At 41.2% G+C, this 24,915-nt stretch overlaps 1 protein-coding gene across 3 annotated transcripts in view; it reads right to left on the reverse strand.

Annotated features, from left to right (window-relative positions):
- The window catches only part of LOC311024300 (CUB and sushi domain-containing protein 3-like), a 192,417-nt gene that overhangs the window by 58,017 nt on the left and 109,485 nt on the right, over positions 1-24,915 (reverse strand). For 2 of the 3 annotated variants that reach the window (XM_084026641.1, XM_084026639.1), the window contains exons 32-45: positions 24,094-24,207; positions 23,344-23,439; positions 22,751-22,954; positions 17,730-17,854; positions 17,196-17,292; positions 15,968-16,072; positions 9,170-9,288; positions 7,961-8,030; positions 6,207-6,323; positions 5,780-5,989; positions 5,011-5,199; positions 3,854-4,031; positions 738-883; positions 133-213 (exon numbers count right to left, since the gene is read on the reverse strand). In XM_084026641.1, coding sequence (XP_083882767.1) covers positions 133-213; positions 738-883; positions 3,854-4,031; positions 5,011-5,199; positions 5,780-5,989; positions 6,207-6,323; positions 7,961-8,030; positions 9,170-9,288; positions 15,968-16,072; positions 17,196-17,292; positions 17,730-17,854; positions 22,751-22,954; positions 23,344-23,439; positions 24,094-24,207 — 1,851 coding nt within the window. The remainder of the gene's footprint in view (positions 1-132; positions 214-737; positions 884-3,853; positions 4,032-5,010; positions 5,200-5,779; positions 5,990-6,206; positions 6,324-7,960; positions 8,031-9,169; positions 9,289-15,967; positions 16,073-17,195; positions 17,293-17,729; positions 17,855-22,750; positions 22,955-23,343; positions 23,440-24,093; positions 24,208-24,915) is intronic. The other variant, XM_084026640.1, reaches the window with a different exon arrangement.

The following is a 24,915-nucleotide window of genomic DNA, read 5'->3' on the forward strand; positions in this document are numbered from 1 at the left end:
TCATTTGATACGTCTATTCCAATTCTTCCTCTGTCCAGGGCTGTCCAAGCACATTACCTTATGTCTGTTACAAATGTATTTTATTATGCATTGTCCCTGGCCAGTAAACAAGCACAATAAAATAAGACAAACCTATTTCAAACTCGTCATCATCGGTTAGGATAGTGGCATTGGCAACAGGAGGGGGTGGCTGACATGTTCTCAGCTGGTATGCTGTTGGGGAGAGAGAGCACATGAGATTGAGAGAGAGTGAGTGAGAGTGAGAGAATATGCATTTTCTGTTCTAACTGCAGTACATTCTTTAGTCTCCCATCATGCTGAAACTTGATTAGATCATAAATTGCCACCTATCACTGTTCATGATCATCAAAAACCAATCACTACTTTAGCTGAGATGGTTGACATTTTATTATTAATCAACTTCTTTTCAAAGGGGGGCGTTTTAATAGTGCAGCGAAAAACAGGCATAAGGAGGGATTCATCATTTATCATTATGCAGAACAAGAAGCAATACCACACAGCAAAATGAGAAGGGCCAAATAACGACTCATAACAGAGGGGAAATTAACGACGTTCCAATATAGAAGCACAGGGACAATATCAGTCTGTTCTTTTCTGATCTTTATTACTGCACTAGGGTCTCCAGCGATGTGGAGAAATGAGGATTAAATAAATAGTGGTCATTACAGCCGTGCAGAGCAAAGTTTTCACTTAGCTGGTATCAAAGGGGAGGTTACCATGATAATGCAGCACGAAGAAGCCACTGGTGCTGAAGTCGCTGTGGAACTTGATGAGGATCTGATTGGCGGTGGTGGACACACCCTCCTGTAGCGAGTTGCCACTGAACTGACCGATTTGAGGTGAGGCCTGGTCAGGTCCATCCCTGAATACAGAGAAGTGGAGGGAGGAGGATGTGAGAGGAGAAGGAAAGAGAGAGATTGAAAGAGCGAGAGGAGGAGGGGGAGGACGGAGAGCGGGTGGGAGAGTGCAAATGATTTATGAATAAACACCAGTAATAACATGCTGGGATCAAAGAGCAGGTCTAGTTATCCCCAAGCAGTCTTATGGACCCAGAAGTCCTTCTGGGGACCTGAGAAAAAGTTTTACATCAATAAACATTGTCAAAGTAGATGTTGAGTTTGGGTTAACTGATGAGGCTGTATAGCACTGGAACTTTTGCCTCCTCCAGGCATGTTACATATTGATGGGGAATGACGGTATTTTTTTTTTTCTTTGCAAAATATTCCTCTGAATTAATTTGGGACGTATGTTGTATGTTCACTACCTGTTGTGCATCTGGCCCTCCGAAGAAACCTTGCTCTTCAATCTAGTGCTGCACCATATTACTGTGTGATGTTTCTGGCCTTCTATCCTTTTTGATTGGTTGGTGGGCTATTTAAATGTCTATTTAATACTTTTCCCTCATCTGGTCTACCATTTTTTGTTCCTTGAACCAGGCTGTAACAGTATATGCACATTACTGTAGCTACAGTATGGCAGCGTATTTCCAGTCCAATGTAACATGTCCATCCATCCATCCATCCATCCATCATCAACCGCTTATCCTGAATTCAGGGCCACGGGGGGGCTGGAGCTAATCCCAGCTGACATTGGGCGAAGGCAAGGTACACACTGGACAGGCAATGTAACATGTCTATACTCAAATCAAACTTGATTTACACTAAATGTCATAGAACAGGCACCTATAAATTACAAAGCAGATACAAAGATAAGAGGCTAGGGCAGTAAAAGTCATTGAACTAGTTTAATGCCAATGCCAGTGGAGGATGGATGTCGAAGGCCCTGAATGCAGTCAGCCTGTCGTTCCTGACGCATGTCTTGGACAGCGTCCACCTTTGACAGTCCAGACTGTGGCCTGAAGTGAAAGTGTTTAAGTATCTATGGGCCTTGTTCCCAAATGAGTGTACAATGTAGTGTGAAATTGACAAGTGGCATAGTACTGAAATGTCATGTTGGAAATGGAGCTAGGCCTGAAGGTGCAGTTCTCAATTTACGGATACAAAGAGCTGGAATGAGCTGCCTGTACAGGTTTTGGTGGTAGAATGAGAAGCCGGATATTTGGGAAGAGCTCAAAGTAGACCTGCTGCTCTCCTGCTCCTCCTGAAAACAGCCAGTTGAGGTAGTTCAGACATCTAATGAGGATGCCTCTGGGACGCCTCCCTGTGGAGCTACATCAGGATGTCCGACTGGGAGGAGAGCCCGGGGCCAGACCGAGATCATGTTTATACATTTTAGCTGAGCTGGGTGGAATCAGGGAACCCTCAGGTAGAGCTGGAGGGAATTAGCTGAAAATGGATGGGCAGATAGATGTAGGGTTGGCCAGTAGGACAATATAGATCCTGAAACATGATTGAGATTTAGCAGCCCCATTATATTTCATTAACTACTTCTATTGAGGTAGTTAAACCCATAATTACCGATAGCTCTGTTGGGTGATTCAGACCAGTGTTGTATTGTTGCATGAGCAGGATACATTTATGGCAATATTCGATTTATAGGATTATTGTTTCCATGTTATGATGCACCTAGATTTGTTATGTCAACTTATTCACTGGATTACCACAAAACAAGCTTCCCACCCTGTCATTATATACATTGTTTATAATTTGGTTATGGTAATTTATAGTACGGTAACTATATCATATATTCCTATTGCTATGTAAAACCAAATTTACCGTGAACATTTCATTTCCCCCATCCCAAGCTGAATAGGTAGGTGAATGACTGTGGGGTGATAATAGTAGTCGATTTGCGGTGAAGCCATTTATGAGACATGCATTAGCTGCTGACGGCACAGAAGACAGAAGCACCTCTGCTAATGAAAGCAGTGAAGAACTTTTAAACCCTTCTAAGACTACAGCCGTGTTCTGTATCCTCAAATAAGCTGCCTAAATGAGTTGGATGTGTTTTTTTATGTGATGTAGGATGTTACAATGATACAAAGAAAGATTGATGCGAGAAGACGGTGCTTTTCTATTATGTATGTATAAATGCCATATTTGTACAAGAGAAAAGTATTTCATTACTGGCACTCAAGGGTCGCTGCGGGCCTTTTCACGCGAATGCTGTACACTAAATGCTTTTTTTGTATGTGTAGCCTACCTTTAATACTGTGTATATTGAAAAAAAATCTTATTGCAGTTCCATTTTACAGTGATCAGCAAAATGGGAGATGGCAGTCAGGCAGGGAAATGAAATGTTACCATCAGGGAACAGATTGTTTATGCGCCTTTTCATATGAAAACGATAGAGCCAGTAGCTCCCTCCTCCCATACTGTATGCTGGAAGGCATTTCCCGCCTCTATCACCCATGAGGACAGCTCCATGACTGCCTGAGGGTTACTATACTAGCGGGGCTACAGAAAGGTAAAGGGAAAGCCAGAGAGAGAAAGCGACAGCAGCTGGACTGATAACAGGCGGGTTGTTGGATATAATTAACTGTTGTACAATTATCTGATGAGAGTTGAAATTTCATTTGTTTTCATGCTTGTACACATTTCTGTCTTGTTTAAGCATCACTCACCAGGGAAGAGAGAAGCACAGTGAGACAGACTTTATTTCACTTTCTCTTATTTCATCACATATCAGAATCAATTTGGTTTTAGCGAGAAGCTGTGTGTGTGTATATATATATATATATATATATATACCCTAGCCTATATAACCTATAACCTGTTTCTGAAGTTCAAACAAACACGATTATTAAGAAGAAAGTCGGCCTCCCAGTAATTGTCTATAGGACTCTGTATGCAGCTTTGTATACAGATGATGAGATGATATGTGTCATAAGCTGATGATAGATGAATAAAGTGAGAGAGAAATTAAAGCTTACCACACAGTGATGTAGTCATAGATAGGCTCTGTGTTGATAACAGAGAAATTGATGTAGATGCCATATCCAGGAGGTACTCTCACAGTCCACATGCAGTCCTGGAAGTGTGGATACTCGGCTGGGTGTCCAGGAGAGTAAATCGTGCCATTCATGGATGTCACGTTCCCACCACAGAGAGCTGAAGGGAGGGAAGAAACAAAGAGACTGAATAAAAATAGAAAGCCAGTTTTGGATTTACCTCAAGTCATAAAAGCGATTTTTATGACTGTATTGCCACTTATCTGTTGATAAAACAAACAATAACTGCGTGTTATTGGGTTATCGCTGAGATGCTGGGGGGAGAATGTACCTGTTAGACACAACTGCAGGGGATGGTTACCAGTGGCTGTGAACTTGATGACACTGAGGAGTTTAGACTGTAAAACTCCCTCATCATATCCCTTCAGAGGGAATGTGTTAAAATGTGACTTTGAACTGAGAGTCAAAGCCACAGCGTTACACTACAGATCAAAAAAGGACTGTAATCTTGACAGGGAAATACGGCATCTACAGTGCAAAAACAAAACTATTCACCATTTTCTCAGAATATACCAAACTCTGCTGTGTACTTGAAATGTATGCTACTGATTCACTGATGAGAGGACAGCTATCATTTATCATGCCTGAGCAACATTTGAGCAGTGTCCTTGAAATTTACAACAGACAGGTGTAATCAGCTTTGTAATAAAGACTTGTAAATGCCCCATATATCATTATATTTGGAAGTGTCAGTTTATAGATCAGTAAAGTGGTGCTACACCGGTGGTAAAAGATGCTTTAATGTGCTAGAATAAAGTATAGCACTATCTGCAGACTCAAGAACCTCCAATCTTCCATTAAAAATTATTTTTGAATTTTATTTTTAGCAGGTTTTTAGCAGCATCTCCATTGTCACTTCAGTCAGCTTCTCAAAATATACCATACATGACGTTTTCAAGAAGTTGTTAGCTTACATATATATATATATATATATATATATATATATATATTAAATGTACATTAAATGTAGTATATTTGGAGGAAGAATTTAGGTCTTAGGTAGTGTAATCTAATCAGAATGATTTACAATACTGGCTAGAAAACACCGGGTGTTTTTGTAAGAGGCACAAACCAGTTACCTTCACAGCGAGGTATGGGGTGATTCCAGTTTCTGCTGACTCCATGAAGACATGTAAGAGATGCCTCTCCAAGCAGAGTGTAACCTGAAAGGCACTCAAAGGAAATGGTCATCCCCACACTGTATTCCTGACCAATCACTATGCCATTGCGGAAAGGTCTTGGGTCCGGACACCTTTGAAGCTCATATGCTGGAAAAACACAAACCCACACCCGGTAGAGGCAATTTATGAAACACAGATTCAAGGAAAGAAATGATAACACTTTATAATGTGTGATGAAAGACAACCAAAGGCCGGCTAGTGAGCTGTTGAGACGTGCTAATCTTGCATCACTGGTAAAATCCAATCACCAGATTGCCTTAACCATTATATGCTTTTTTGTTTGAACCGTCTCTTGTATGTATTTGAAAATGCAAAGTGATATCTGAATAAATTGTAAATTGTTAGTATTGTACATTACTAATTATTTCCACATCAGCTCTAACACTAAACCACTAGTATAGCCAACACTATTACCACTCAAGGATACGTGCTATTGAATGTCTCAGCGGAGGTCGGCATTGATTTTTAACCTTTTGTAATTTTACAACCTTAGAGAAAGCATCTGCCTTCCAAGTCTAATCTTTGTGCCTGGACTGTTTATAACGTGACTGATGGTCTTGTAATTGCTCTATTAGCAAACTCTTCAATCTCTTTCCCTCTTTTCAGCTGTTGCTATGATAATACCCCCATTTTAACTTGACCATAAGGACGGATCTTTGCTCCTCACCCTGGTAGACAATGTGGAAGCCAGGCTTGTTCTGGGAGTAGTCACTGTGGAAGAAGAGAGTGGTCTCGTGGGTGGTGCTAAAAAGAGAGTTGGGCACCACGGGGCCACTGAAACGATCAATCACTGTTCCTGTCTCGAGGTTCCCGCTGCGCACCTCGAGATAGTCATGAACAGGCTCAGTGGAGAAGTTCAGGAACTGCATATGGATCCCTAAAGGACAGAAAGAAAAGTAAAAGTAAAAATTAATGATCTGTTTTGGTACTGTAGTAGGAGTTAATTCAAATCTAATTTTAAGCATGCATAGAACTATCATGCTCTTTTTCACACAAGAAGAAGTCGAGAGGAGAGAAAGCAGCAGAGAAGACATTAGAGCTAGCAGAACTACAAAGAAAAAGTGAAAAGAAAGACAGAGGGGGGGATGACAGACCAAAGCCAATAGGGAGTTGAACTCTCCAGCTGCAGTCCAGGCTGCTCTGGTAATTCCCTGGGAAGCCCGGGCTAAGGATGACGCCGCTGAAGTCTGTCATAGATCCTCCACACTGAGCTGAGGGAGACCAGGCAAGGACAAAGAACATGTCACAACTCCACAGAAGGGCACCATGGGAAAACGTGCAGCATTTTTGTGTATGTGCCCAGAGAAAAGGCTAGCAGTACTGTGGCACTGTCTGTGTTTGCCACATATGCTAATAAACATGGGGTAGCGTGTTGGCGAGTTGGGGTGTACATCTACATCTCTGCTTGACTGTGTGGATTACGTACCATAAGGGCAGCTGTGAATAGATAACAGACTCGGGCACATTGCTTGTTTGATGGTGCTTCAAATTAAAATAAATGTGTGCGTTAATTCAATACAGCAACACAGTTTTGCTCAGTGATGGCGGCGATTACTACCCTCCCCCATCAAACACTGCACCTCTCTTTTTTTGACTGTGCAGAGAACACTTTAGCTTGTTGTGAAGGTTACACTCATCCCCCTTTCCTGTGGCACAAAACCTAGTCTTACATAAACACCCAGGTGTGATGCAATTACAGCCAACAGAGGTACCGATGTAAACTTGTAGTTAAATCTTTGGCATTTCCATCTAAAACCTAACAGGCCTATCATGTGGCAAGCGGTTGGAACCAAATCGGTGTTGCTGCCATTTCTTTGGAGACTATCAACCAAGGCCAGAATGATGAAAAAACTATCTTGGGATTTAAGTGTGCTGCAGGTGGGGGAAACCCGCTTGACATGTTTGTGTATAAAATGAAAAAGAGGATGAGCGGAGAGGCACTCATGAGGATGTGATACCGTTTGTGTCGGAGCATGCAACCACTTTGATGTGAGTTTATCAGCAACAAAGTGAATACAGATCCTGGGGTGTCGGGGTGTACCGGAGACGAGCGAGGAGTTGAGCTAACGAGCGAATACACGCGTCCAAGTACAAGCCTGTCAACAGTAAAGCTGGGGATTTATGTCCGCAGTGAACTGTGAAAACCACAGGGACATAACATTTACATGAAGAGTGCAGTGAGCATGTGCTTATGTGTGGAAGTGTGTGTGTTTATATGCACTGCAAGGGCTTGTTTGCACTAGTGTCTGTGTGTGTGTGTGTGTGTGTGTGTGTGTGTGTGTGTGTGTGTGTGTGTGTGGTAGTGTTCATGTGTAATTGGGGGCAACAGAACATTGAGGTGTCAAAAGAGAAACTGCTGCGCTTCCTTAGTAATCTCTGGAATCTGTCTCTGTGACAATCAACTTTAGAGCAAGTGTCGGGGGAGAGTAGAGACTCATCAGGGGTATCAGAAATCAAAGAACACACTGAGATGGTGCAAAGCCTTATTGATTTTCAACTGAAGGGGAAAGCAGAAAATTCATAATCCACACTCCTCAAGCCCCCAGGCCCACCCATCATTCCCTCCCCTGGTCGTACAATGAAATTGTTACTTTCCCTAATACAATAACAAGTCCTCTGTGCGGGCATTGATGTATTGTGTGGTTGTGTATGAGTAAATTATTGCTATGGGAGCAATAAAAAAAAAGATATCCAAGGAAAAGTTCTATGTCAAAAGGAGAAGGGCAAAAGACAAAATAAAGACTGAATTTGTGTTTGATACAACAAATAATGGATTTGTCATGCAACATCACCTCATTGAAACCCTACGTACGCTGGTAATGTCAGACGGTATAAAATGTTACATTACCTAAACACAGAGGAACGGGGTAATTCCACCTTCTCACAGGGCCAGGCATGCAGGTAATATATGCATTACCCTATTCAGGAAAACAAACAAAAACAATATATTCAACCCCTCCAAAATACAGCGCAATACAAACATAAGGAACACCAAGAGATCAAACAGACAGGTCTTCCGCAAGCAAATTCTCTGTCTTGTGGATCTTTCGAATTGGTTAACAGTCAGATTTTTGGATTTCTCAAAATCCTCTTCTCAAGGTTGTGTGTAAATATTTGATGGTATCAAGAGTAGGAGAGGGACCTATTGCTTCTAGACGTGCAGCAAGAGTACCACCTGGGTTCTGACTAAAGAGAGACGTGTTATAGCCTGAGAGAACAAGAAAATACTTTTTTTTCAGTTGGATAAAAAAATAATATTAAATTGATGGATATTACAATTTAACCATCTGGATATATTCATAGCACTGTTTTAAGCATTTCAAAATTGAGCACAGTCTGGAAGTTCCCTGCAACCAAGGTGCTTGTTAAACGCATTCATACACATACATTCCTAAAGCAGCATATGTCAAACCTGGAAACGGCTTCTACCGCAGCATGGGTGTGTATGCCCGGTTGTACCGCCCACATACATGGACACACGCGTACACCTGAACTCAAAAACTCTGCCGTACTTGTGATTTGTTCCTACAATGGCCTCTGGTCTGTTTCTGGTGTTCAGACACTCAGCCTGAAGATGTGTATAATAAGTTTGCTGGTTGGGCTGAAGAGAAAGTGAAAAGAAGTGAAGGCCTGAGCTGCAAAGAAAAACCTGGTGTGGGATTAGTGAGGCGACTGTTAACACAATCTATCGCCCATGGCAGTGGAAGCTTCTACAGCTCAAAACACCACAGCTACAGTATCTACTGGAGGAAGATCGGAGGAAGTTAAAGCTGCTTTGTAAACAGACACACACTCACAGGAATGTCCAAGCACAGAAGCACGCAAGCCACACACACACACACAAACAATACAGATGCAAGCTTAAATACATGGATAGTTACTCCACCCTTGTGCATCCACACATTTCTTTCCTGAAGTACTTAGTAGCCCAGCCTTGACAGACTCATCCTTTGGGGTATTCCCTTGGAATTGTCACTCCAGGCAGTTAGATAATTCACTTATCATAACCATAGGAAAGCTGTGATCTGCTTTAGCAGCAACGAATGCTTTCACCTACCTGTAAAGAGAAGCCTTGATCACACTGGAAGGACACCATGTCACTGACAGTGTAGCGGTCGCCCACTTTCTGACCGTTACTGGGAGGCAGCGGCTCTGGGCACGAATCCAAACCTATTGCTTAGGACAGAGTCACAACACAGAAGTGTGGACAGCAATCATTCTTCTGCCCAATATGGGTAAAATCACTTTGACATTGTTGAACATCCATCGTATTATCAACAGCAACATTTACATTGAATTACCCAATACCAATAGGGAAGGGGGAAGCGTATAATAAACACCAATGTTTAAACATGTCATTACACAGTACATCTGAATGTGCTTGTTATTGCATAATAATTGAGTAATTATTCAGGAACCCCCCCCATCATAACATTTGTGACAAGTGCGACAAGTCACAAAGCTATTCTACTGGTGGCTGTAATCGCCACATCCATCTGACTGTGATCTGAAGCAATCGCTGTGAAATTACAAAGCAATCCCTTAAGTATTACTCGTCAGGAGCACTGGGCTCCATTGGAACAAAGTGATAACAATGCCACCTTCTGCGTACCGAAAGGCCTGATGATATGTTTTATCAGCTTTAAAGCAATTGTTGATCCCAGATATGGGCTAAATGATTGCATGGTATTTGAGATCAATTTAAGCTACATCCACTTTCACAGAAATAAAGTTTTGTCAAGTTGCATGGTGGCTCTGAGTGTTCAAAACGCTTTTTGATTGATGTGAAAAGCGCAGAAAATCAAACCTGTTCCGGAAAGTTTTTTGACGGACCAAAGTTTCGGAGCCATCTAATTATGTTTTGCAAACTGCCTAGAGCTAATGTTAGGAAGTTAAACAGGCCATAATTCCATCGATTATATATTATTATGGAAACTTCTCATTCAGACAACCATTCAGTGTTTATTCAATTATTTCTCACTAAAATGTATATTTTAGCACCTCTGAAGTAGAGCTACAACGATTTCCAATTCTCTGTTAAAGAACTATAATTGACAGTGAGGCTCCAGACTCGCTTTTTTTCCACAACCGTCGAGAATTTTATTTTAAACTGAAGCAAAGCCAGTGAAAAACGGTCAAATTCTTAATTTCATCCTTTAACATTGTAATTTTTTTCTTTTGTAGTCATTTGCTTAAAAAAATAATTAAAATGATTAGGAAATAAATAATTGTATTTTTAATGTACATCAATAGTTTCAATTATTCCACTGCCTAGAGCTAGTGTTAGGAAGTTAAACAGATCATGATTCCCTCTCTAATATCCATTTAAAATTGTTATGGATTCATTATCTTTTTCACAAAAAAAATACACTTCATGAGATTAGATTTGAACACGACACCTTTGCATACTAATTTCTACTCCATAAAGAGTGAATGCATCATAATGCAAACCAATACAACCCCTACGCACATGAGCCGTTAGCTCTGTTAAGCAGGACTGTGCTGGGGATAGACCTGCTGGCTCTGATTACTCTGAGCAGAATGCATTGGAATGAATTACAATATAATACGTGTCGGATTGCGTTGGTTGTTCCAAATCTTTTCACGTTCACACACAAACCCACAAAGTTAACAGGTCCAAACAAGTAGGTGGGTTGATAATATGTTAACATGACAGCTGAAATGGCCACAAATGATTCAAAACAATTTATAGGGAACACTTCAGAGCACTGAATTACAGGAGTGGCCACTCCACTGAGCGTCTAGTGAACGTTAGAGAGGACATTTGGGTGGGAGGAGACAGTCACCTGAGAGGCAGTATGACAGATATTCACAGATACAACAACTAAAGAAGAGCTACTGCACACAGGTGAGTGGGTGGATGCTTTGATATTTGGTCATATGTGGGTTTAACTGAAAGTATTATTTTGACAAAGTCATATGACTTTGGGATTGATTCAAAGAGATTTGGTTTCGGCAAAGCAGTGTTTGCTGCGACAGTGAACTGCTGCCATGAGGTAGGCTTGACTTCAAAGCACAATGCAGTTATACATTAGACTTAAAGTAGTGCATGCTTTATGCTCTGACAACCTCTTACATACAGGAACCAAAAAGAAAGATGACATGTGTAGCATAAATGTCAACAATAAATACACTTGACCCTACAAAACCTTCAGAGTTTGTTAGTAGGTCATCAACCAAACCTGAACTCAGTAAACACCATGATGGTTAGCATACAGTACACTGTAGCCTGCAGTTATCCGTAATTTCAAACATCCAAAATAAGGGTCCAATTTACACAGCTAGAGGCAGTGTGCCATATCTCAACTGGGCACAAATAGACCTTTCTGCTCTGCTAAGGTTAAGACTAAGTGCCCACTGACACACACAGCACTGGTTTCCATTGAGCTCCAGATGGGTTCCGGTCAAATTATCAGAACACACATTTTGGCAAGGACTGTTGTCATCACGCTGTGGGAAGGTCGACACCCACTGTTCCTGAGTACACAACCGCCTGTGGAGGGTGTCCAGGCCTAATCAAACATACATTTTCAACAGGATGCTTTGTTGATTTTACCAATCCATTGGAATTTCAGTAGTGTGTAACTCACAAGTTACTTCAACTCAAACGCTTCTCTAGAACCCAAAGGGTAGCTGTCTGAGAGTTTTACCTACTTCTGTCTTCAATTTTATATTGGAATTTACATGAATTCATTTATTTCAATACTATACTGAAATACACCAAGATAATGAAAGCGAGATGGCAGAAGCAGAAGCAAAACATGCCGGACACTCAATAGACAATTGTTCACTGAGTGCTGTTTGTCCAGAGAATGATTCCTACTCACTTCCATTTTTGTTTTGGGGTTTTTGGGGAGAGTTTTACATTATCTGTTGTAAGGTGTGCTGTACAGATCCTAAAGCCCCTTGAGGTAAACTCGTGATTTACTATATTGAATTATATAAATAAAATTGACTACATTGAGTATATATATATGAATAAATAATACAACATAAATCCTATCAAGTAAGTTTATTTTTTAACTTGGTGACGAGATGCAAAAAAAGGCACAACTTGGGAAAAAAAGACATGATAGCAGAATAAATGTTGGAATTTCAGTCTCTGCAGGTGGAGTCAGAGTGGTATTATTAATAATCATCAATCACATCAGCTTCTTTCATCCTCTTTAAAGCAGTGGGTCGGGATGAGAGATATCTCTGAATTAAGTATGTATCTTGAGCACAGCACCTGCTGTGGGCCTAGTTTACAGTCGAGCGTTTGGTGTGTACCGGAATACAGCGGGTCATGTTCCTATTATGTAAAATCCCAGCGTTGTCCATCAAAATGAAAACTGATCACACAGCTCTCCAGTACCCCACACTTAATTCTTGAAGCACCTTCAGCTATGTTGCCTTCATCAGGTTGGTGTGTGAGGCTGTTTCTGGGTTTTACATACTATTTTTACAACAGGACAAAGCCTATCTGTTATAACAGCCATCATAACTTGATTTGCATCCAGATTAAAATGTCACATGTGCAGATTACTGCTCCTGGTCTTTTATTCACTGTAACTATGTACTTTGAAAACGTTGACGTCGACATATGCAATTTGGATACTTACCAGGATGATTATATGCAGTATGCGTAGCATTGTCAGAAAACTGGAATTACCATAAGAAGTGCCATGATGTCCTTTGAGTGGATTGACGGAAATTAGATGTGTAGTAAAAAATACATTGACAGATCTTGGGCCTGATTCAGGGAATACATTTCTTTCCAAGTTGTCTAGAATTGATTCATTTTATTGTCACAGTCATGCCATGTAGCTCATTCAGAAATAATGGAGGACTCTACAGACTACAGCAATTGAAGTCCAGTGTGGGACTTTATTTGGGATGCACACCGCCATATTGCCTGTTAGAAGACACTAGTTTGCCTGCAGCCATAGTAAATATTCTGCCTGAGGAGAGCTGGTTAAATGCTTTGCGTTTAGGACATTGTAGTGACAGGCGGTATACAAGATTTCTATAACTGGTCTCTATAGACTACAACAATCACCCAAAGGAAAGATTTTAAAACAGATGGTTGACTGGCTGTGTCTCTGCCACTGTACTGAGCATTCAGAGAATTCATTTGTAGCTAAAAGTGTAACAGTGTGTACAAATAAATGGATGGTTCTAACCAACCACAGGATGGAAACCCGAAAGATGCAATCAGTAGAACGCAGATCTCCACCAGGTGCATCTGCAAAGACCACAGCTGTTTGATTGAATAAATACAAACCAAAATTATCTTACCTCCCTTTTAGACCACAAGTGTATCAGACGTGTTTTTCACTCGCACATGTGAATCTGACGTGTATGTCACGCAACAGATGCATATTCACTGCAATCTTCTAGTGCGTGGATGTTTGGAGCGCATCGACGTTCGGGGTGAGCAGATTGCTTCGCCCAAGGAAGTGCTACTTGCAGCCTTGTCGAGAACCACTCATTGCACATCGACTCCAAGGATGCGAGGACGAGTTTAGTTGCATCTTTAGTATATCCAGCAGTGAACTGTAGATAATAAGCAGTCAATGGATTTTGCCCACTGCACAAGACATGCTTAACTCCCTAACTTAACTTCCATCCCCAGCAATTTACCTGCCAAGTGTAAAGTTGATCAGATAAGCAGTTCTCAAGATATGCAAAGTACATACCCACATATGGTAAGATTCCTAACATATTTTATACTATCTATCATTTAGAGTTAGAGGTAGCTGTGGTGGCTCCATGCAGCTTAACTGTGACCTGAAGCTGTATTAATGCTTCAAGTCTATTCTTTTGACAGTGCACACAGTTGATACGCACTGTATAAATATATTTATCTACATTTTGCAACCTAGGCAGAGCAGACTGTGCTGTTCTGGCTCCGTATAGCGACCGCTTTGTAATTCCACAGATTATCCCTTCGATTTTGCCCAGCAGCTGGGAAGCAGGACACAGGAACTTTTTTTTTGGTTCCTGTGTCCTGTGGACAACTTGAACCTACATTGTACATTTATTGGCACTATACTACTTCACTTGCCCCACTGTGCCATGATTACATGTATGTGCCAGTGAGAAAATAGATCAGGAATACCATTTGCTGCTTACCAAGGCATCAGCATCTGACTGAAGCTCGTAGGGCCTACCAGCCAGTTAAGAGGACTCAGCAGTAGTATCCAAGATTATCCGTGGACAGTCAGATGCGCACACACACATGGCCAAACACATAATCACATCCCAGGCTAATACCCCGCGGAAATAATAAGATAAAAACATGCAACCGACTGAAGGACCAAAGAGACGGTCGCTGTAATTTCACCAAATAAATCTGAATTGGAACTCTGCTTCACGCAGTAGAATGCCACTAAACAAAAGACTACAAAAACTGAAATACTTAATGAGCCATTCTTCAGAGAAGCAACATGGCTCGAGCACACATAAACAAACGTTTGCCAATGGGCAGACAGCGGAACCACATGGTAGGCAAGCAAACAAACATGAACAACAACAGGACAGGAAAAGTACAAAGGTATTCAACTGGAGCCGGGTTCTTACAAATCATCGGGGAATGCACTTTAAGGGCAGCAGTGGCAAAGTGTAAGACAGGCATAGAGGAAGGAGCTGACTGTGAGACATGGCACCGAAGTGACTCTCAGCAGTAGGTAGTGGCAGTGGGGGAGGGGGTTAGTGCAGAGAGGAAAGAGCCTGCAGAGAGACACAGCTACGGAGTGCTTCCAGGAAAGAGGAGGGTGTTGTAGAAACCAAGCGCTGACTGTGAGAGACATGACTGTGAAGTCGTTCTCAGCAGTGGTATGATGCTCGCAGACTGACACAACCGATGGCGAGGACTGACTCCCTGACAGCAATGTTTTTTCATAGCTTCTTTTGTTTTGCAACACATTTCTGTGAACTGACTGTTAGTTTGAGTTGGAACAGATTTTCCTCGAAAACCATGTTATCCTTTAGTTGTGTTGTGTATGGGATTTCATAGTTGTTAGCGGGGCTCTTATCACGGCCCCTGTTCATGCCTTTGTGACAGCCGCTCATTTTATTGGTGGCACTTTTTCACTGCCATTGATGTACTTTACCAACAGTGAGGGGCAATGGGTCTCCGATCGTCAGATGTAAGAAAACACACGTCTGTGTGTAGGTAAGTGGTGAGTAACCAGCAAGCAAAAAAACACAATGACACATTGAGGAGACATAGAATGTACCAACTTAAAATCCATCTAACCTTAGAGACAAATAAAGAGGAAAATCACCCTGACATTAAAAGAGAACAGGAAAATGCCTGAGATGTAAATAACAGTGTAATTGGTCACGAAGGACTGTATTATTAAATATCTCCAGAAGCGCTCCATGCATTACCTGCAGATCAGCACCCTATTTTCATTTACACAATTTTTGAAAGGGAGGGCTCAGTAAATCGGTTGCTCCACTGGGGCCAGCCATACTCCTTTAATTTTAGTGCTCCTTTGCAAATGCCCCTAAGTGAACAGCCCACTGAGAGATGAGTAAATTTAGTCACTAAATGAAAAAGGATGTAGGTCCAGCAGCTTCCAGCAATGGGGGAACTTAAAAGTACAACCATTGGGGAATACCATGCCAGAATGCCAGAGAAGCTGATACAAAGGCTGAAAATCTGAAGAGATGCCCACTCACTCACTAACGTCACACTTTCTATGTCCAAATGTGCCACCCAGACCAGCTGCCCCTTTTATTTCTTATACTTCTGTGCAGCAGCTGGAAGCCGGTGGCAAATGGACACAGAGGCAGACTGACAACAGACCAAGTGACAGGCAGGCAGACAAGCCATCTCTCCTCATACCTGTGTACTCCAAGTGGAAGCCAGCGGCGGACACACTGATGTCAGACTGGAAGGTCAAGTACAGGTTGTTGGACGTGCTGTTCAGCAGTTGGGGAATTGTTGTACCTGTATTGTAAAATACATAGAAGTCAGTTAAGACCACATTCGGCACAAAGTCCAGATTTAGGACCACTGAAACCATGTGGACATGCACAACAAATACACACATATTGCATTATTTCAGTAATATGCAGTATACATAATAATTAAAATACTCTCTAGACTCCAGTTTTTAAGAGCACTGGCTTCTGAGCAGGAGCCATTTCACCTTTACAACCTCACTAAATAAGAGGTGGCGAGTATGTCAGCCGGTACAAATTAAATGAAAGGGTTTATGAAGAAATGAATGCAAGGCTTTTTGGGTCAACCAGAATGAAAGCACAACAACAGTCAATGATGTGCAGCGATTTTCAAATACAATGATTATTCAGCTACATGGATCACACAAGCCGTCTCTGTTACACATTTTAAAGTGTGAATCATGTCCAACACATCCTTTGGACCTTCAGTCAGACCCCCAAAATTAAACCCAGGATCACAAGCATGATCTACACTTCTAAAACTGAATTTCCACAGTAATATATTTTGTACGTGTGGCAAGAGTGAGGTCCGGGATCATATTCTCTATTCCAGGGGTATGTCTCAGGCAATTTGCACGGAGACTTTTACATATATTCATAATCGCCTTCATCAGTTGAGCCCCTGATAAAATTGATTGCTAGCCATTTAAAATCCCTTAGCCTCCTCACACCGCACGCTGTCCTGCACAGTGAGAGCCGTACCGTGGAGCTATTACAATATGTAAAGAGTTTTGCTCCAAAATGAGATATCCACCACTTGAGAAATGTGACACCTAGTCTCATAAAATTGATATAGAGGTAGAAGTCATTTTGCTACACCAGTACCTCTGATACTACAATCCAGCATCTTAAATGATGTGACGGCCTATTTCTAGTAGGTTACTCTGTGGCAAGACCACCATTTTCATTAGTGTGAGCCCTAAGGCAACACTACATTTGTCCTCCTTTGACTTTTTTAACTGGTTTTTAGACAGCATTCTCAAAAGGACATATGTCAGATAAAATGGCATCAGCTCCATCACCACACCTGTCTGCAGCTGGGGTCCTGTGACATCTGATTTAAATGTTAGAGAGGGCTGGCAACTAAAGTCCAGTTGCACCAGTTTTACCTGAGTAGCTACCAAGCCTTGGAGCATTGCCATCAACCCCGTCAAAAAAATCCAGCGAATCCCAGTTGTGTTCTGTGGCGAAGGTCACGACTTGAATCTGAAAGACAGAGATACCTTAGCACGAATGCTAAACAATACATGACATCTGAACAGCGTGTTTCATAACTAGAAAGTAGACAGAATATTTACCACATAGCACTAAGGCAAGTTGCAGTTTCAAGTCTTCACTTCATCATTTTATTAGTATTTGATTCAACATGTGTGTGATATTGTTAGAACTATGCATTCTTGAGTTATGGCCAAATCTGTTTTGACCTTTGACCACCCAATCAGTTCATGGAGGTTCGTTCAGAATTTGAAGAAATTCGGGAGATAATGCGTTCATGAGAATGGGGCGGAAAACTCAAAAACATAATGCATCTAGCCATGACTGTCGGCGGCACGGAGGCATAAAAAAGAATCCACACAAATCATTACCATTTAATCTCTCATCAAAGATTATACTACTCTAAGATCTACATATGAGTCACTCACTTGGATGCCAGCTCCCTCAGGGACAGAGATTTTCCAAGCACAGTTCAGATAGTTGGCGTACGGCTCTGGGTATCCAGGAGAGAGGACAGTCCCTTTGCGGTCAGTTAACACCCCGCCGCACGGCACTAGTCAAACGATAACAGATTGGGAAAGAGAGGGAAAAAGAAAAGCACGCTGTCAGTCACGACAGAGTTCAGGCTGAATTTGGCACAAACATGCACCTGCAGAGCCAGGAGTAAAAGCTCCATTACACAATACATGGGTTTTAAACGAGCCTCGGTAAAATCACTTCATGTGACGTCATTCTATTGACTCCAATGAAAGTCAGCCATGATAATGACAGGCTCTATTTGGTATATAATGTAAAAGAGCTTTATTTTATGACCAGATGATGATGTTATTGCCATTTAATCCCTCGGTGGAGTTTTGCATGGCAGCACACTTGCCTCTTGCTCTATTCAGTCATAAACAGTTCAACCCTGATGTTATTTTATCCCTCACAGGCCGCACAAATCACATCTTTCAATTGTCAAAGATATTCCTCTCAAAGCTCACCTTGTTTCTACCGGTGCCACAAGTAACATATTTATCAAGCCCCTCGGCTCCCGGATGAATGTTGAATTAGAGTCACTGGCCACGTTGTGCTGACATTTTCAGCCACAGTGATTTATTTGAACATGGGTCAAAATCTAAATGAAAAAAAACAGCAGTAACAATTCCCCTATTGCTTTTCAGATGTTGCCAATTCACCTTGTATCTACCAGCTACCTTCTACACGGTGTTTAGCTCTACCTTTCGTCCATTAAGCAGTCCATTATTATTGCTTTTCTTGGTGAGATCCATTGTTTTGTTGTCACCAGTTGGAATGTGTTTATCAGACATCTGTAAAGCCATCAAATGCATTTGAACTTTAATGACAGATTCTATATACTACAAATGCACTGACGTCATTATTCCCTTTCTCCCCACTCCTAATGCAAAAACAAGTGTTCCCCAGATTGAACTGCAGGTTAAAGAAACCTAGCGTGACTTAGCATTTGCAACAGTTTTCCTATGGGACCATGAGCAAAGCTGTCCCCCAGGGTGAAGTAGTACAATGTGTTCTCACAAAGAAGAACCAGCTGCTATTTGTCAAGGACAAGGATTTACCCTGTACAGGTCAATGATAATCACTGTTTTCAGTGTCCGTCAGCCACTGGAGGGTTCTATGTCAAAGACAACGGGAGACAGGAAATGAGAGAAAAAGAAAATATGCTACTTATCACAAAAAGTGTCTGTCAGGAAAAAAAAACACATTTTTCAGCCATCAGCTTTCCACAATTTCAAACTCATCAATTTTTTACAGGTGACATCTACCTGATAGAATCGTGCTAAAGTGACTACTCTCTTCCTTTCACTCCAGGGGACACATTAGAGAAAATTACTTCTATACTGTACCTCACAGCTATGACACAGTGGAGCCATCACACTGTCATCTAATCATCGCCGCAGTAATGCCCTTTTTGTCGGCAAACTTCGTCACACGTCACATATTCGGTATTGATTAACTCTTGCATCAAGACTGAAGAACGGTTTATGTAATTGTTTTGAATTCTGCTTTGCTGGCAGAAAGCCTGTTTTCTATTTAGTAATTTCCTGCTGACTGTCCAAAATCTCCTTTACACAATGAAGTGTAAAATATAGTACAGTTTAGTACACAGATAGATGTTTACTGGTTCCATTGGTCAATGTTGAAACAAAATGTCAAAATTCAATTATGTGTTTTTAGTACTTCTTTAACTTCTTTAGCATGAGACCACATGATTGTGTAAGCAACAGACTCATTCCAGAGATAGAACCAGTATCTCAGTATAATTTAACGGCTCCTTTGAGTCCCCTGAGCTGTCAGTTAATGTAATTGGTGGAGCAAGATTAGAAACATGACACTCATAAAAGCATGAATGCTCCACACCCCCATCTTAATCTGTGGCAGACTCGTATGTCAGAGTTACTGCAGGTAGACAAGCGTGGGGACTACACACATTATAAGATATCATTTAACAGCATCTGATATGCAGTGGATACACAGCAACATTTAATTAGTGTTTTAATCAAGATATCAAAAAGCTATGTGCACAGCAAGATGTGTATACTACATAGGTTTTTCACATTACATGCACTACTTAAAGTATATATGCCTAAGTGGGTTGTTGTGATAGTTTGTTTTTAAAATACATACATCTTACACATTATATTCATATTACATTACATTCATATGTTAATTATGCAGCGAAAACAGCATTCTATCAATTATCGTATGCTTACTGTCATCCAATGTGACAAAATATAATTATAAAACATACATATTCTCTAATGTCTGATTATCTTGCTATTCTCTTCATTATAAGCAGAGACTTGTAAATCACTTCATATACAAACTTAAAGCTTTCTTATATTAATTAAATATCACACCTTAATTTTTCATTATTAATTTGCTTCAAGAAAGACAGGTTAGATAACGATGAAAAACTGAGCTCTCCTCAAACTATGCAGGAGAGTCTGACGGGAAATAACGTGGAGGCAATGTTGCTTGCTCCCGTTCTCAGGCAAAATGTGTTTTGGGGATGAAAACAAATAACCAATATTAGCCAGTTGGTCAACGTCATTGTTGAGTGAACAAAATGGAACAGTTTGACCAAAAATATTTACAAAACACAAATTTCTCCTACTGTGGTCTTCACATGGATTTTTTTTTTTTCATAGTCGGACAACAACAGTCATTTCCACTTTCATTACAGAAACTTAAAACTCCCAGATGCATCATGACCTCAAGAGCAGGTCATGCTGCTCTGGAGAGGCACTCTAGCCTGGCCTCACCACACACACCCAGGCAGAGACACTTTAATTGGTCCTGGGGGGCTATTTCAAGACAAGAATCCAGTGCTTAAAAACAAGCTTAGCACGACACTATTAACTTGTTGACACCTTTGAAAAAGTGTTTACACAGTGAATTCCATCGTGTGGGCATACTGAGTATGAATCATGGCAATCTGTGAGCTTATGTAATATTGGGCCGCTGTGATCAGTGGTGGTTTAGTTTGTGTGTAAGACTTAGCTGTCTTGCTGTGGAGGGAACAACAAATGGTGCTCATCTTTCAATATTTACCCCGTTTTTCCCCTTATTTTAACCTGTAAAAGACCATGTTCTAATCTAATGTGATAATATCAATCAAAAAATGTATTTATTAAAGTAAACTCTTCTCCCTAAAATTCAACAAAGGCAACCCAAACATCATGCATCCATTCCATCATGATAGAACACTGTGCTAGCACAGCTCCACAGCAAAGCCTTTATTCACCACCTTTGTACTTGTGAAAGCAAAAGAAGTGTTGGCTGATGAGCCGGGTCAATCAGAGCTGCAGAAGGAGCTGGGGATGTATCTTCTAAAGCACAGGTTTACCTCACAGGAGAACGCTGTCTGATGCATCATATCCAATGAAGAGCGTTTGAGTAATTTAGCATAGTGTTTTTGTTGAAGCTTTCAACTATATCCATTATTCTGGACGTGTTCACAGCCACTGGGGGAGATGCTACGGCCAGATTCAATCTCCAGATAAAAATCACTGTGTTTAAAATGGAACTGCGCGTGCCACTGCTATTCCCTCACCACTTGGCAGTAAACTCGGATGAACCTTGGCTTGAAATCTTCCGCACTCACCGGCTGGGACTATTTGCTGGCTGGCACAAGGCCTGACTCCAATAGATTCCTCCCTACTTCATCTGCAGTTCTTTATCTTCCCAAGGTAGACATGTGGGTGTCTATGTGAGTCTGAGTGTGTGTCTTTATGATTGGTTAACAAAGTGTGCAGACAAAGCATGTAAATCTGTTCATGTGAATGAATGTGGCATGTCTATGCATATTTATGCAGGTATATACACTGTACTGCATGAATGCACGGATCTGTGTATGTTAGCCAAAGAACTATGTAGCGAGAGACGTTGGTCCCTTCAGGAGACGGTCCACACATTGCACTGACCAGTAAATGCTTCCCCCATGATATAAATGCATGATAAGCTAGCCCTATCCAACATCTATCATGGTGAGAGAAATTGCTGAGAGACTCATTCACAGAAACGGCTAAATGGATGGAGTGAATTGGACACTTAAACCCACAATAACTGACTTTTTTGGCCACTTGGAGGCAGCAGAAACAAGTTGTGAACAGTGACATTTCTTTGAAGTTGCTATGGCGAACTCATTAGCAGTCAGATTATTTACACAATCGAGCAGTAACACAGCACATCAGCATGTTTTTGGAGCCGTGTTTATGGCCACCTGGCAAATGTAAATCTAATAGTCTAATACTATGATCCTCTTTTAGCTCCGTATTTGGTCTCCATCACCTCCTTAGGGAAATATCTGGCTCAAACTCAAACTCTGTATAAAACTCAGTTACTTCCAACATCCCCTTCTGTAATGTAATAGATGGTACCTGAAAAACCGCTAACTCAAATAAATGCATAATTATAGTATTATAACGCCTGCATTATGCATCATGAGACTAAACCTTTATTATAGATGATGACATCCTATCACATCCATAAATCACCCGCAAGTGTATTAGATAATTATAATAATTATAATAATAAAATGCATTAGATAATACAAAGAGATGTGGGCTTCATATAAATAGTCACCACTGGACTGTTGGAGATATTCACTTTACGCTACTTATTTTCCCATTAATCTGTTAAGGCAATGGAGCTTAAATCTCTTGTCTGGGAAGAAAATCTATGTGACACTTTGTTATTCTGTTTGTCCTTGCCTCTTTCTTCCTGTCTGAATTATCAAGACCAGCAGTTGACTAATGCTTTGCAATGGGTGACATTAGGATAACTAATGACTAGGAAAAACAGACACCAACTGATTTTGTGCACCTGCTCCATCTTTTTGGGTCTGCGTGTGTGTGTGTGTGTGTGTGTGTGTGTGTGTGTGTGCATGCAGGGGGTGAGGTGGGGGTTTGAGGATAAGGGCGCTTACCAACACATGTGGGCACAGTGCCGTTCCACTGGGCCAGGGCATTGGGCACGGCCTCACACCTGATGGCGTTGGAGCCGTGCAGCGTGTAGCCTGGATTGCATTCAAACAGTACCACCATAGCGATGCCAAAGTCGTTCCCTATCCGCTTCCCAAACCGGGGCTCAGGGACCGAGCTACACTGAGAGGCGCTTGTCCGGGGGACAGCTAGGGATAAGAGGGGAGGAAGCGAGCATGAGAGAAAGAAAGACAAATAGTGGTGGGTGGGTGTGGTAGACAGAAAGACAACAGGGAGAAGGAGAGATGACAAGACAAAGGAGGCAGATAAGAATGGTGAAGCCCTTGTGAATCTCCTTGCACGTCATTAATCTCATCTGCTGAGCCAGGATAGGCTGTTTGACTCCACATCATCCTGCACTGCTCAGCCATGCCTATCCACTGCCAATGGCACTCTGCTGAACAGCCCTTTATCTGATATCTGATGAGTCCAAGGCCAAAGTGTTTTGTTTATTTCCACAAGCAAGTAAAACACACTCTTCGCACGAAATACGTTTCCATGTCAAATTCTGGAAAGCGATAATTAAAAGCAGTCTTACCTTGGTAAACAAAGTGAAATCCTTTGGCTGTTTCAGTCCCATTTGTGGTAAACTTGAGTGTTATTTTGTTTCCTGAACTCAAAGGGAGCGTCTCACCTAAAATAAGCAATTAAAAGGAGAGATTAACGGCTTGTTTAGAGGATGCTGCTGGGACGTGTCCACAGATAACGTTAACAAAATAACAAATATTTGACAAATTATGAACATATAATCTGTAAACTAATCTGGTTAAGAAGTAGGAATACTGACTCAGTTCTCTGTAAAATGTCAATGTGATTTAAATGTACCATCTAATCTACAGTATTTATTCAGTTTTATCGTTGGAAATGGAAAATCTGATTAATCTGTATGTTTTTACATTGTGTCAAAGTCTAATCAAGTACAGTCTAACATTAATTACAACAGCTGGTTTGCTTTTGTTATTTTAATTTGGGCTCTCAGGAGTTTATCCAATTGGAATCATTATGTATTGTGTATCAGAATTGTGTTCCATTATTTCATCATAACACAAATTCACAAAAGGGAAAACAAATCTCTCCTTGGCAGCATCCAGCTGCTAGAATTTTTGATTTTTAATTTATCTGGAAAAAGTAGCAATATGATTTGAATTGAACTGAGCGATGGATTTTCGTTCTCGCCTGCAGTGCAACATGCTGTGCTTGACAGAACTACTCACACCTATAAGCTAGAGGCATAAATAACCTAACACACTACATTTAAGGGTTTAAATGGTGTGGGTTATTTTTTTACCTGAGTGCGATCCATATATGGAGGAGAGAAGGGCTGAATCTGTGGAGGATCCATCATAGATCTCTACCACATCGCTGGTCAAAGTCTGGAAAACCACAAACTGACCAAACAGCACTGCAAAGAAAGGAGAGGAGGGGAAACATACAGGTACATCAAAAACATGATGGTGGCAAACAGAAAATGCAAGTCAACATTCCGCTCATTCACTGGGGCTTGGAAGGAAATAATCAGGTCAGTGGAGAGAATGTAAACGATTATCTTTTCAATCTTTTAAGAGTCTGGCTGCTGCAGACACCTTGAAACAAAGAGGTTAATGTTGTTGTGACTGGTATACTCCCTGGAGGGTCATGTATCCAATCTACTTTTATGTGTTTCTTCCAAGATGGGCACCCTGGAAAACTCTCCACCCAACCAATTACTCATAACACTCACTTTAAATCAAATATGATTGGCAGAATTCATGGGCCATGTATTGAAATCTAGTTGACATTATTGTGTTACAAACTGGAACATTTGGCAACCTTTGCAATAACACAGTGCAAAAATGCACAGGCACATTTACCTCCAACATGATAAAAACATTTTCAAAAGTCACACCATTACAACCACCCCTGTACTTAATCCCATACTAAGTATTAGGAGCTGGTGGATGTAAAGCGTCCGGCGAGCAACTTGGGGCATGCCAGGAGATCGAACATGGCCGCTCTACCCCCTAATCCACCACCCCAATGTTTGGTTCATTTAATTGAGGCAAAATATGAATTTAATTTGGCAAAATGCTGACATGTGAATCCTAAACAACAAAACGTTTAAGACTATGTT

This window comes from Eutrigla gurnardus (genome assembly GCF_963514095.1).
Source record: "Eutrigla gurnardus genome assembly, chromosome: 14".
Lineage (NCBI taxonomy): Eukaryota > Metazoa > Chordata > Actinopteri > Perciformes > Triglidae > Eutrigla > Eutrigla gurnardus.